The sequence below is a fragment of the Ursus arctos genome, unplaced genomic scaffold, assembly GCF_023065955.2.
Source record: "Ursus arctos isolate Adak ecotype North America unplaced genomic scaffold, UrsArc2.0 scaffold_24, whole genome shotgun sequence".
NCBI classification, from domain to species: Eukaryota; Metazoa; Chordata; class Mammalia; order Carnivora; family Ursidae; genus Ursus; species Ursus arctos.
This window is the reverse complement of record NW_026622919.1, coordinates 30,772,451-30,785,704: the sequence shown is the minus strand read 5'-3', so window position 1 is coordinate 30,785,704 and position 13,254 is coordinate 30,772,451. Positions and strand designations below refer to the sequence as shown.

Sequence of the window (13,254 nt, the reverse complement as noted above, 5' to 3'; positions counted from 1 at the left end):
GAGCTCACAGCCCTCCCTGGCCTCCGGCCCCAGACCTCACAAAATCACTCAAGCTAGTGTTGTCAGGTAGCAAAATGAAATGAAGACGGTCACTTGAACCTTGTCTGACTCAGTCCCTTCTCTGATTTCAAGGCGAGGTTGTGGGATCTAGGCTCTCTTAATTCTAATCACTCTGATTGCCCTTGGATGACTGTACCTGCTAACTGGTCACGCACAGGATCATAGAATCGGGTCTGGAGCAGACAGCCCTGGCTCTCGAACTGGCTCTGCTTCTAAGTAGCTGTGTTAGGCCGGCATTTGCCAGGTGCTCCGTGCCCCACAGTCATTTGCACCCAGGCAGTTTCACAAATCCCAGGTGCCAAAGTGGACCCCCCCACCCCCACAGGTTTTGCTTAGTATGCACAATGATGTCCTTTTTGGTTAAGTCAATTGCCAGCACTTAAATGGGGAGTGTTCCCATAAAAAGCCGGGTCTCCAGAATCTTGTGAGAATCAGGAAGATCTGATGGACTTGAGTTCCCCTTCCCACCAGGCAGTGATGAGTCAAGGACAGGGCCTCACACCCTCTGGGCAGGCCTGTGTGCCCCACCCCACCTCAGGTTCCCATTGCTCCTCGGGCCCCCCCTTATCTGGCTTTGCAGCCCCTGGGTGCCACGTCGCCAAGGTCTCTCCCACCTAACTGATTCAGGTGTTACATGGGCTCACCTGATCTCCACACCTGGGAAGGGCAGGAAAGCGCCCCTTCCCGGATGACCCCATACACTGGTTGCCCAGTGACCGAGACAGTCACAGCCCTGGGAGAGACAGGGAGATGCGTGCTGTGTTGCCGCCATGGTTCCTGGTAGGCGGAAGGTCAGGAGAAAGCACGCAGGACATTCCTTCCTGTTCTTTTTCAGCACCTGGTCTCACCCTGACCCCCTCTGGAAGACGGGTCATGCCCAGGCACTGGATAGATGTCCAGAATCCCTTCTGGACACATCTGCCTGTTCCTTTTTGACAAAGCCCTCGCTTTCCCCAGATTAATTGTTGTCAAACGCAACTTATTTTCTAATCCTTTCAGGCTCCATTTAAAACCTTCTGCTTTATTTTACCTCTTTTGATAAAGTCGCTGAGATTTTTTTTTTCTTTTTTTTTTTTATGGATTTGCCAATGATTGTCCAGTTTGACAAATTGGATTCCTAAAGCTGATGCTTTGAAGAAAAGGATGCAGTGTGACAAGACAAGAAACAGCTCATCCTCAAATCAGGAGGATAAATAAAAAAATAGAAGCAACCCTATTCTCTGGCTTCCCTGTGACTCAAAGGGTGTCTCAGCTGTCACTGATAATCTAATCTTCCGATGATAGGTGAGAAACAGGACAATGGCGACCCAGCCAGGCTGCGGGTGTGATAGGCCTCTGATTAATAGGACTGTCCAAGAAGCCCCCAGCCCCCGGGAAGATGATTAATGACATTTGATGTGAACTCTGACCTCCGCCGGCAAGCACAGAGGGAAAAAAACTCCTGCTCAGACAGGACTTGGGTCCAGCAGAAGGTGATTGATTCCTGAAGGCCTTGTGACTCCGGGGGTGTGCGGGGGGCCGTTGCGGCCCTTCCTGGGCTCTGGCAAGCACCCTGCCCTGGCAGGGGTTCGCAGTTAGCCCCTCTCCCACGGAGCGGAAGTTTTCATTGCGCCCCCAACACTGTGTCTTAGAAGCAGTTCCCTGGGAAGCCGTGGCCAAGCTCTGCTGAGCTGTCTTCCCCAACGCGGGCGATCATTCCGACCCCTCCCCAGCCCACGGGCCGTGAGTCACAGGAGTCACACCAAACGGGCTTTAAAAGCCAGGCCCGCAGGCCCTCCTCGGGGTTTTCTGCTCTCTCTGCTGGATGGGCATCGGGCGGCTTGGAGCTACCGGACTTGTGGCAAGAACGCGTTTCTGTAGCTGGGGGGGACTGAGATGCCCCAGGCTATCAAGCAGAAGGCAAGGGGGCGCTGTGGGAGGGGCCAGCTACTTGCTGTCCGTCAACATAGGGTGTGGGAGGGGCCAGCCCGCTTGGCCTTGAAGGCTTGGCTGCAGGAGCGACCTCAAATTTGGCGGTTACGAGTCTTCTCTGCTTAGCTCTGAAGGCTCCTGTTCTGTCTTGCCCCCCCTCAGCAGGAGGGCCCTAAGATCGTCTCGAACGTTTCCTTCTGATCACCGGCCTTTTCTGGCTTTCCTGCTTATGCCAACTCTCATGTCCTTCGTAGCCACCCATGTCATTGTCCTACTGAGAGGGGCCATTGGGTGTCCAGGTCTCGGTGGTAATAATGACCCAACAATTATAGGCAAGAAAAGCGTTTATCCAAACAATGAATCATGGAACACTACACCAGAAACTAAGGATGTACCGTATGGTGACTAACATAATAAAAAATTATTATTAAAAAATTTTTTTTAAATTTCACTAATTAAATTAAAAAAAAAAAAAGAAAAGACAAGCGTTCATCATGAGATTAGCTGAGGACCTGTCAGGCCAGTGATCATCGTGAGATGGAAGTGTGTCTGCCTGCGGATGTGAGCGGGACCTGAATACCAGTAAAGCCCCGCTCTTCCTGGGATGCGTCCATGGTTGCTGGTAGCCTGAAAACAGGGCTTGGCTAGGGGTTGGGGGAGCCCTCGGAGAGATGAGCCCAAAGCAAGACCAATGGGAGCGAGTGGGAGCCAGAGACGTCAGGGACCCCCGACCAGAGATAGGCCAGGCGGGACTTCTTGCAGCCCTCACTTTCTGACAACTCACTTCAGAACCATTGGATACCTTCCACGAGCTGGATTTGGGGTGTAGAACTTCAGCTAATGACCGGCCTTCTCAGCCACCCCGGGCGGGGGGGGGGGGGGGGCTGCTGGCCAGCAGGTCTGTGTCGGCAGTGTGGCCCGCTTGGCCCCTGCCGCGGAAGTGGCGCGGGGGTTTAAACAGTCGATGGCATTCCAGCCTTATCTGATACGCACGGAAGATGGACAAAGGAAGCCAGCGCTCTAGGACGTACACCCCGAATTGAACCGGGACCAAGACGAGCCTTGGGTAGCCTCACTAGGCTGGCGGCTTTTCGGCCTCAAAAAGTGCGTGCAAAGCCCCTGGGCCTGCCACGTGGAAAGCACTAAATGAATGGTAGGAATTATTATAATTTTTTTATTTGTAGTAAATTATTTTTAATAATGTGTTGCTTACAGGAGAATCATTTGACAGTGGACTCAGTCGTGAAGAAGCATGATAGAGGGCTGGAGCACAGGGGAAATGCTGAGGAAAGTACTACAATGAGGAAGTGTAATTAGGGCCTTAATAATTTCTTTCTTAGCTAACAGAATGGATTCCCCGTGCCACGTGGAGTCTATTGTTCAGTTGCTGCTGTTGGACTCTCACTGGGGTTGGAGTAATTCGTTGTGTGGAGAAGTGGGGGACTCCCTGGAATAAATATAGAAGGCTGGCGTCCCTGGAAGAGAAGGTGAAGCTGCTTGGGCTGCCCCCTCCCCCTCGTCCCGGGTCTCCGCCATGCCATGCGATGTCTGATGAGTGGGCGTTCATGGCGGGTAGACACGCTCAGCCAGGATTACCGGGTCAGGGACAGCGATGCCCACTCTCCCCCGGTAGGCTGGGCCTACTGCGTTCACCCCTGCCCCAGCCAGCCCTGACCATGAAGACCTCCCTCTCTCCCCATGACCACATGCTGGGCAATCACATAAATTGATTTTAAATCTGACCCAAAGCATCCAACTAGTGCAAGATCCCCTGGAGAAGAAACTAGAGAGGGAGGAGAAAAGCACAAAGGCGGGACGACGTATCACCTTATTTTCCAAGCAAGGACGCAGGTGCAACATGGGTTAAGTTGAAAAGCCTCTCCAGAAGTTTTTGGGGTCTAGTAGTAGTCAGGAAGTCTCCGATATTGATTAGCTCAATGATTTTTTAATTTGTTTTTGGTAGGGTCCCCACCCGGCCTGGAGCCCAACGTGGGGCTTGAACTCACAACCCTGAGCTGAAGACCTGAGCTGAGATCAAGACACTTGGCTGGACACTTAGTCAACCGAGCCACCCAGGTGTCCTTTTAGCGCAATGATTTTTAAACTAGCAATCTTCAGAATCATCTGGAGGCCTTGTTAAAATAGACTGCTGGGCCCCATTTCCCAGAGGGTCTGATTCAGAAGGTCTGGGTTGGGTCTGAGAATTTGCATTTCTAACAAGTTCCCAGGTGATGCTGGTTGTTGCTGATCCAAAGACCACACTTTGAGAACCATTGGATTAGCCAGCTTGATGAAGAGCGTCAGAACGATTTTGGGGATCTTGTTAATTTCTAGGTACTCTGTAACGGTCATGATGTGCTTGGCTGCAATTAACACAATGCCAGATGACAGTTATTTGAACAAGAAAGACATTTAATCACATATCAAGAAAACTGGAGGTAGATAATTTGAGGTTTGGTGTTTTATGTTGTGAAAAAGGGGGGGATGTCTTTTTATCTAATTATTCATCCTTAGGTTTGTTGCCTCACGATTGCAGAATGGCTGCCACCATTCCAACCATCACGTTCTCATACAACTGTGTCCAAGGCAGGAAAAGGGGCAGGACACAGCCCACCCACTGCCACTCCCCGAACCTCACTCTTTTCCATCAGACATAATACTTTTCCATAAGCCTTTTCTTTACAACTCATTGGTATGAAATGGGTCAGAGGCAATAGCAAGGCGGAATGGCCTTACTGAATGCATGGATGCAGTGAGGCTCAGCGCCTGGGCCTGAGTGATGGCTCACCTTCCCTGAGCATGTTACTGCCTGATCAAAATAGAAGTCTTTGACCCAAGGAAGAAAGGAATGTTCTTGGGCAGAGACTCGCATGTCAGCCTCAGCTAGGGTGACTTTTCCCAGATCTCCTGGGACAGGCCGGGTTTTAAAAACGGAAAGTCTCACATCCCAGGAACCCCCTTGGTTCAGGGCAAATCAATAGGGTTGATCACCCTAACTCCAGTCTCCCAAGACCTCCTGAATTAGCCTCTCTTAAGGGAGAAATCCAGACCTTAAAAATGACTTTTAACACTTTCCCCCAAAGATTGTAATGTATATACCAAAGTTCGAGAATCACTGGGCTTCAGTGTCTATGAGGCCAAAACAGAGGACTCCCGATTTGACATATTCCCGGCCAACCCCGGAGGGATGTGGTAAGACTCGGGGCTGGGGGCTCTCACAGGCTCAAACTGAACCTCAGGTTGAGGCGGGGCTGGGATCTTCAAACTCTGTCTGCAGCCTGCCCCTTGTCCCTGCGAGAGGGCCAGTCGAACGTGGAGCCCCTGCTCTGGGTGGTCCGACCCCCGCAGCCTCTCGGGAGCCTGTGACGCTGGACGTGCAAGATTCCCAGGTTCTCTCAGGCAGACACCCCATCTTAGCCGTCTTCTGCCGGAGCGGCAAGCACCGTACCTGGCATCGTAGTCATTCAGTAAGTGTGTGTTGAATGAATGCACGAATGAATGGGGGGCTGTACTCTTGAACAAAAGACAAACCCTAGCCCGTGGACCCCAAACAATCCCTGTGACAGCCAAGTGCCTGGAGCCAGAAACCCCTGGCTGGGGTGGGAGAGGGGTCCCACTCTGCCCCAGGACACAGGACGCCTGCACCCCGTCTCCCTGGCCCAGGCTTCCATGGGAAGCGGTGTGTGTCCCTGCCGCGCGGCACGCTGGGTAACTTTTCGATGGTTTGATGTCATTACTCATCATTAGGAGTCCTGGTGTCTGGAGCAGCCAGGCCCTGGTGTCTGTCACAGTAACCCCCCAGCCTCGCCAGGCAGACAGTTAAGTAACCCAGGAAGGAGGGGATTTGGTTTTTAAGCTCATATAATTCAGCTTGACACCCCGACACGCAGGCAGTGGCTCCAGCCTAGCCTGAGGAAGCTGGCCCAGGCCAGAGGGAGCCGCAGCTCCTCTCAGGGCTGGGTTACTATAGAGCCCCTGGGCTCCCTCCTGCCCCGCTCTGCTCCCCGCTCTCCTCTCGGGAGGCCTGGGGGTGGGAAGGAGAACCAGCCGCTCCCACACCGCTGGGCCCACCTCACCCCTCCTGTGTGCGCTCTGTTGTTCCCCCCAGAGACTCACCTCCAAACGCTAGCCCTGCCCCTTGCTTCCCCGGAACAGGAGCTCCCAATGGGCCCCTGCGGCTTCCTAGTCTCTGGCCGGGGTCAGGGTCCAGTCTGCCTCCCTGGGCCCCTCCACACTCTGCACAGTCTATGTCATTGCAGAGGAAATGGGCTGCAATTATTTTCAGGGGTCCTGACATTTCAGAAAGAATCACCGATTCCTTCAGCGAGGGGGAAAGGAAAGGGTATTTAACACAATGGCATTTTCAGATTTTAAGAAAAGATGGGTTTAAAAATTTGGGCCTGTATATTTTTCTGATTTGACCTCTGTGCAAGCAAGCTTGCTCGTGCCTGTCCTAAACAGCGCAGACCACGGTTCCTGCCGACACAGAGGGCCGTCTGCGGGAAGAGGAAACCTCGGATGCTTCTTAGTCTGGGCGATAGCAATGGCTTTGCTGAAGAGTTCATATAAGTGTCCGCGTCCCGGTGTCCTGAGGGGTCGTTTAGGGAAACTAGTATTGAGAGCGAGGATAGAATATTCCACTGGGGTGATGTGGGGCCCTCCCCGGCGTGCTCTCTGGGCCGCCCTGCTGGACTGTGGACTCTCTTCTGCGAGGCTGCTTCTGCCCCAGCTGCGTTCTGAGCCCAGTGGAGCGGTGGATGGAGCAAGACAGACGTCAGCACGCCCCGGCATGCTTTGGAGGCCCTCCTGGCACAAGCCTCGGCCTCCGGGGCTGGAGAAGGGCCAGCACCACTGCGGGGGGGGGGGGGGGGCAGTGGGGGGAGCGCCTGCATTTCTCCTGTCCAAGGACCACTCCTGTGTCTTCAGATCCACTCCCACCAAGATGTTTTACATATTTTAATTAAAGTGCCGCCCTGGGCTGGCAGAGCCTCTGCTGGATGGCTCCGGTCCGAGCTGCAGGGCCGCCGCGGCGTGAAACACGGCATCCCACCACGCGCTCCGCTCTGGAGAACACCTTGGCTCCCACCCCGGAGGCGGGTCCGCTCAGGTTCCAGGAGGGGAAGGGAGCTCGGCGGGCGGCGGGCAGGTGGCAGGCGCATGCAGGGGTGGCCGAGGGGGGGCTCAGGGATGGGGGAAGGGTTCAGGTAGGAAATGGCACGGTTAGTTTCTGAGGACCAGCTGGCCGGTGGGCTGCGGGTGATCTGACTCTTGCAGACACACGGCCCCGTGGACACTCCTTATCGGTGTCAAATTATGACAAATGGCGATGGGTCGCAGTGGCTGGGTGGCAGCTGCCAAACCTCAGAGGGAAGCAGGTATTTTTAGCACTGCTCCTTGGGGCTCCGGCTCCAGGTTCATTAATCACGGTGAACAGCCCTGAGTTCGGTTCTTGATCCTGGGCTCCCCCCGCCCCCCGGCCCTGCCGCATCCCAGCCTTGTCCCCATTCCCCGGACTGGAGTACCAGCTGCAGGCACAGCAGCAGTAGCCCTTGACAGCCCTCGTGCCGCATGGGGTACACTGGGGAAACCGCCCCGTGCCTCTCCGAGGCGGGGGCCCCCGCACCTCCCCTCCCCTCTTCCTTCTCGTGGCCCCCACTCACCCGGCCTTTTAAGCTCCTCCAGCCTCGAAGCCCTTCCGCTTGTGCTTCTATTCTGAACATGACTCCCAGTCATCCTCCCCATCCTGTCTCACCCCGAATGCCCTCCCTCCCAAAGGCCCTGCCTGAGCGCCCTGCCCCAGGCTGTCACCTTGCTGTTTCCTGGCTTCTGAGCATTTAGCACCAGCCCAAATCACCTTATTTCTTGCTTGCTTCACTTTATTGTCTGTCTCCTTCCATTGAAATGCCAGTGGCTGGAGAACAGGGGTCTTCTCTATCTTGTTCGCTGACGGAGTGTACACCGGGCAGGTGCTCTGCAGGTGTCACCGAATACGCACCTGGATGGGTGGATGAACAGAAGGCGGGCCCGGTGGCTGGGAGAGTGGATGGACAGAGGGAAGGGAAGACCTTCTCTAGGATTTAAGATGCACTGTGTCGAGATTGTCATTGTTGATAGGGGCATATCTGGGGAGACGTTCGCTGTGTAGTCGCATCCTCACTCAGGCCAGCAGCTGCCGAGGGAGGCCCAGGCCCAGGGGATTCTGGGAAAAGAATATTCTGGATAAGGCCCACAACTGTTCTCTCTGCTTTAGAAATCTCCAAACACGTGCTTTTTGGTGTTTGTGAGAGATTGCTCTGATCTCGTGTTCTTTTTTTTCATAACTTTTTCTTGGGATGGGGATAGACCAGTTTTCAGGAATTCCTAGAAGATTGTTTCTCTACTCCGAATGTTTCTCTACTCTCTCCTCTGAAAGCTGACATTAGTAATTCATTTTGGGGAATTAAGCGTGGGCCTTTCGCTTCTTCTTCAAATAAAACTATTCTCTGCAGAAGCCCCAGTTGGTTGCCTATCCTCCCCATCTCGCTTGGGCTCAGAACCCCAACGTAGTCCTTGTATTGGGGGGTGGGTGCTTCGGGGAGGCCAGGCCGAGCCCCAGCCCAGGAGGGGACCCGTGATTAGTGTGAGCTATCTGCAGGACCTCCAACCCCCAGCCAGCGCTTGGTTTAGGAATGGGGCTGTCAGGAGTTTTGGAGGGTTTCCCTCACCTTTAAAGACATACACAGGGGGCACCTGGGTGGTATAGTTGGTTAAGCATCCAACTCTTGGTTTCGGCTCAGGGTGTGATCTCAGGGTTGTGAGATCGAGCCCCACTTTGGGCTCTGCGCTCAGTGCAAAGTCTGCTTGAGGCTCTCTCCTTCTCCCTCTGCCCCTTATGCTTGTACTCTCTCTCTCTAAAGTAAATAATCTTTAAAAAAAAAAAAAAAGACATATGGGGAGACCTGGGTGGCTCAGTCGGTTAAGTGTCTGCCTTTGGCTCAGGTCATGATCCCAGGGTCCTGGGATCAAGCCCTGCATTGGGCTCCCTGCTCACTGGGGAGCCTACGTCTCCCTCTCCCTCTGCCCCCTGCTTGTGTTCTCTCTCACTAGAAAAAGAAAGAAAGAAAAAGAGAGAGAGAGAAAGAAAGACAGACAGACATGAAGGAGTGCACCTGTGTTGTGTCCCTTTTCCTGATCCTCAAAAGGATCCAGGTTTATTTCACATGCAGAGGCAGAAGCACGGGGAGGGCACACATGGCAGAGGCTGGGGAGGGCTGATGAGCCATGTGGTTTCCATTCTCGAGGGGCGGGCAGGGCCCAGCAGGAATGTGCTCTGATCCAGCGGTCCCCAACCCTGGACCTCCTAAAACATGCCCGCCCCTGAGCCCTTAGCCATTCAGGTTGTCTGATTCTCAGGGGTGGGGCCTGGATCTCTGTGGGGTTGATACACTCCCCAGCCCCCCATTTTTTTTTTTTTTTTTTGAGACGCAGTGGGCCTGTGAACTGCAGAAACAGGCCAAGGGCAGAGAAACCCTCCTGACCATGGCCCGGAAATGCCTTGCCCTCTGGCTAGAAGGCATTGCTAGAAGCCCTTGCCCTTGCCATCCTGAAGGGGACAGCTCAATCTGCCTCCTTCCTTTCCTGGGACTGGAAGGAAATTTTGGAGAAAGCATAGCCCTGCGTGATAGACCTTCAGGGAGGAGGACATTCAGAGCGTGTGCACATCGGGTCGTCCTGGCTGAGGTCTCTCCGAAGGATCGGGAGGCCACTGAGCCTGGGGTCTTCTGCGGACAGAGTGCTCATTCTCCCTCAACCTTGCTGGGGCTTGTGTGGAAGCTGTCCTCCCTGGCCAGGTTTCAGGAGCAATGAAATGAAATCTCCTTAGAAAGCACCAGGAGATTGAGAGATTGCCATTCCTCCTTAACTTTTGCTGCTTTGCTTTCATAGCTCTGGTGATGACTTCCACCATTCCCTGTGGGAGACAGAGATAAAGAGGCAGAGATTCAAATCAGAGAGAGAGAGAGAGGCACAAACAGAAAAGACACTAAAAAAATGACAGAAACCAGAAGACAGGCACACGTTCTTTTTTTCACTGATTAACAAAATATATATTCATTGAGAACCTACTATGTGTGGGACCTGCACCCCCCCCCCCCCCCCCCCCCCAATGAATACACCATAAGGCCAAGCCTGTTTATACCATCTCCCCAGTCCACGGCTGGATTCTGGGCTGGAGAATAAAGAGCATGTTGTTCCATCTCAGGCCAGTAGGTGGCGCCATGTCAGAGGGAAAGCTAGGGGAGTCGTTGGCTAGGATAGCCACCTAAGAACATCGATTCTATTTCATCTAGTTTTCTGAGTGCCATTATGTGCAGGACACCAGGCAGGACACTTGAGGGTACATAGGATGAGAAATGCACACTCCCTGTCCTCATGGAATTTACTGTGCCATTGGGGACTGGGAGGAGAAGATCCCAGTTCCCAAAAACAGGGGGAAGGGGGTCAGTGCCTCGGGAATGGTTCAAAGGAAGGGCTACGCGGATCTTAGAACCAGAGACCGCAGAGAAGCTATCTCCCACCTACTCACATTGTACCAGGGGGAACAGGGAAAGCAGGTAGGTGATTGACCCGTGGTCACAGCAATTTCAGACTCCCGATCTCCTGACTCCTACAACAGTGCTCTTTTCACCATTCTGTCTCAGTAATTAGAGCTGCTGCCTCATCTTGAGATTCAAACTTCTACCCTAGTTTAGCCATATGCTTTCTTACAAAATGCCCTCTCTGATGCCTCCTGCAAGGTACTCCAGCTGCGTCACTCCTCATCTCAGGGTCAGCAGCTGTCCTCATCGAGGGTCCTGTGATGCTGGGGTCAGCTTGTACCGCTCACGAGAGCTGACCATGTGCACCTCTACCCAGAGACGTCCTGTTAGTAGTTCAAAAGCAGCGTGGTGGGAGTATTCACACCATGGAAATAGGCAACAGCTATAAATCAGAGCCTTCCGCCTGCCCCTCCCCCCCACCGCCCAGGGAGCTGCACACCCCTGAATTAGTATCCCTGCTTTATAGAGGAGGTCAGGTCATCTGCCAGAGAGACACAACTTACAGGTGGTGGAGCTGAGACCCTGCCCAGGTGGTTTGGTCCTAGGGTGCTCAGCCTGGGCAAAGTCAAGAGAACGCAGAGCCACTTGGATGCAGAAGGGGCTAGGCTGATCCCTGGTTTCTCCTGTGGGTTCCACTCCATGGGGGCATCGTTAGCTTGATGTCCATATTGGAACAAGCAGCAGTTTGGACAAAATGATAACCAATCCAGCTTTGGATAGATTGGATTTGAGGCACGCTGTCGGAGAGATGCTCACGCTTGGAGGCCAGGAGAGAAGTCTGGGCTGGGCATTGAGATAGGCGGGGTAGAGGTCTGTTCCTCGCTAAACTGACATAAGCTAGTGGGAAACAGTTTCCTTTCTTAGAGTGTTCAGGTAAGAAGCACGAGAGTCACCCTTCCGCATGTTGTTTTCTCATCTGCGTCGACATTCAGGCATGACCCGGCAGGGCAGGGAATGGGGCACCAGGCACTCTTGCTCACGCTTGCTCCCTGGTCAAGGTGCAGAGTGACACTCAGTAAGGACTTGCTGAATAAGTGAGTGAGTGACCCGATTTCACCCAGCACATAACTGAGTCAGCACCACCGTGGAGCTCACATCAAAACCTAAGCACATGCCTTCTAACTTCTAAGATTATCTAGAATGCTGGCACTGTTGTAGGAGTATGGATTTGGAACCAGGAAATGCTTTTCTTTCTTTCTTTCTTTCTTTCTTTCTTTCTTTCTTTCTTTCTTTCTTTCCTTCTTTCTTTCTTTTCTTTCTCTCTTTCTTCTTTTCTCCTTCCCCTTCCCCTCTTCCTCTTCCTCCTCCTCCTCCTCCTCCTCCTCCTCCTCCTCCTCCTCCTTCTTCTTCTTCAGCCTCACTAGAGCTAGAAGTGAGCTCAGGCCTCATCTCGGACAATGCCTTCATGGAATTTCTTGGGCCACGGGGATCTGGAAGGACAAGGTCCTAGGTCAGAAAAAGAGTGTGAAGGTAGTAAGTGCTTCAGGAGAGGTTTCAAGGAAGGGCTGTGCGGATCTTAGAACGTCGGACACACGGCCGAGAAGCCAGTTTCCCTGTGAGGAGCCGAGGCCCGGACACCGTGCGTGGGAGAGCGCCACGCCCGGCTCGCTGGCCCGCCTTGCTCTGGCCTGTTCACGGCTCTGCTCTGGGCCTCGGCTGTCCCTCGGGTAAAGGGAGAGACTGAGCTCTGGTTCTGGGAGGGTAATGAGTCGATGAAAACCCACACAACCGGAAGACAGTTTGGGTAGATGAGCAGACAGAGCCCTGGATAACCAACCAGGGAGGCTACGATATGCAAATGAATGGATTGTGGCTTTCGTCCTGGTTGGCTGAAGGGCCCCGATGTCACAATGCGCGGGTTTCTCCACTCCGAAGGATTGTGTCTCCAGCCAAAAATTACAAATAAATAAATAAATAAAATTCTCTGGCCCCGAAGGGTCTCTTAGCTCCGTCTCTTTGTCCACACGGGCAGAGAGACCATGGAACCCCTCTACCAGGCTGGGTCCATCCTCATGAAGGTGAACACCTTACAGGGAAAGAAGATGGTGGAGAGCGGCCTCCAGTCTGGAGACTTCTCCCTCCCTCAGTCCTGGCCTTCCTGCCTCCTGCCGCCGGCTGACCTGGAGATCCTGCAGCGGAAGGTGGCAGGGGTGCAACGGGAGCTGGAGGACTTCAAGAAGGAGGCGCTGAAGGCCATCCACTACCTGGAGGACGCCTTCTGCGAGCTGAACGGGGCGCTGGCACAGCAGGAGGAGCAGGCGGCCCGCGTGAGGCAGCGGCTGAGGGAGGAGGAGGACCGCGGCGTCGTGCGCAACAAGGTCCTCACCTTCCTGCTGCCCCGTGAGAAGCAGCTCCGGGAGCACTGCCGGCGGCTGGAGCGCATGCTGCTGGGCTCGGGCCGGGACGCACTCGGCCCCAGGAAGGTGCAGGCCAGCTGAGGCGACCGTCCTCCCGTGGGAGCCCGGCTCCGGCAGAGTGGCCGCGTGGAAGATTGCTTTTTTAAATGGAAGGACCGACCCTAAGTCCCTGTCCGTTTGCTTCCCTTTCCCCCTCCCCACTGCTTTCCTTCTACCTCAATAACACCTTGCTGAGAGGTGAAAAGGCCCCAGTATGTTCTTTGGGTGAAGCTCCGTTTGCCCAGCCTCATCACAGAGGGAGGCCCCAAGCCTCCATGTTTCAGACACCTGTAACTTTCACCGTCAACTGT

General features: G+C 53.9%; 1 protein-coding gene across 1 annotated transcript; it reads left to right on the top strand.

The window, feature by feature from the left end:
- The first annotated feature begins 12,526 nt into the window (after positions 1–12,526).
- On the top strand, positions 12,527–12,985 carry CCDC182 (coiled-coil domain containing 182). Its single transcript, XM_026517416.3, has one exon. It carries the CDS (start codon positions 12,527–12,529, stop codon positions 12,983–12,985), a length of 459 nt encoding a protein of 152 aa, XP_026373201.1.
- Positions 12,986–13,254: the final 269 nt, after the last annotated feature.

Bases quoted from the DNA above. Each gene is read 5' to 3' on its own strand.
- CCDC182 (XM_026517416.3), top strand. From the start codon at position 12,527: ATGGAACCCCTCTACCAGGCTGGGTCCATCCTCATGAAGGTGAACACC.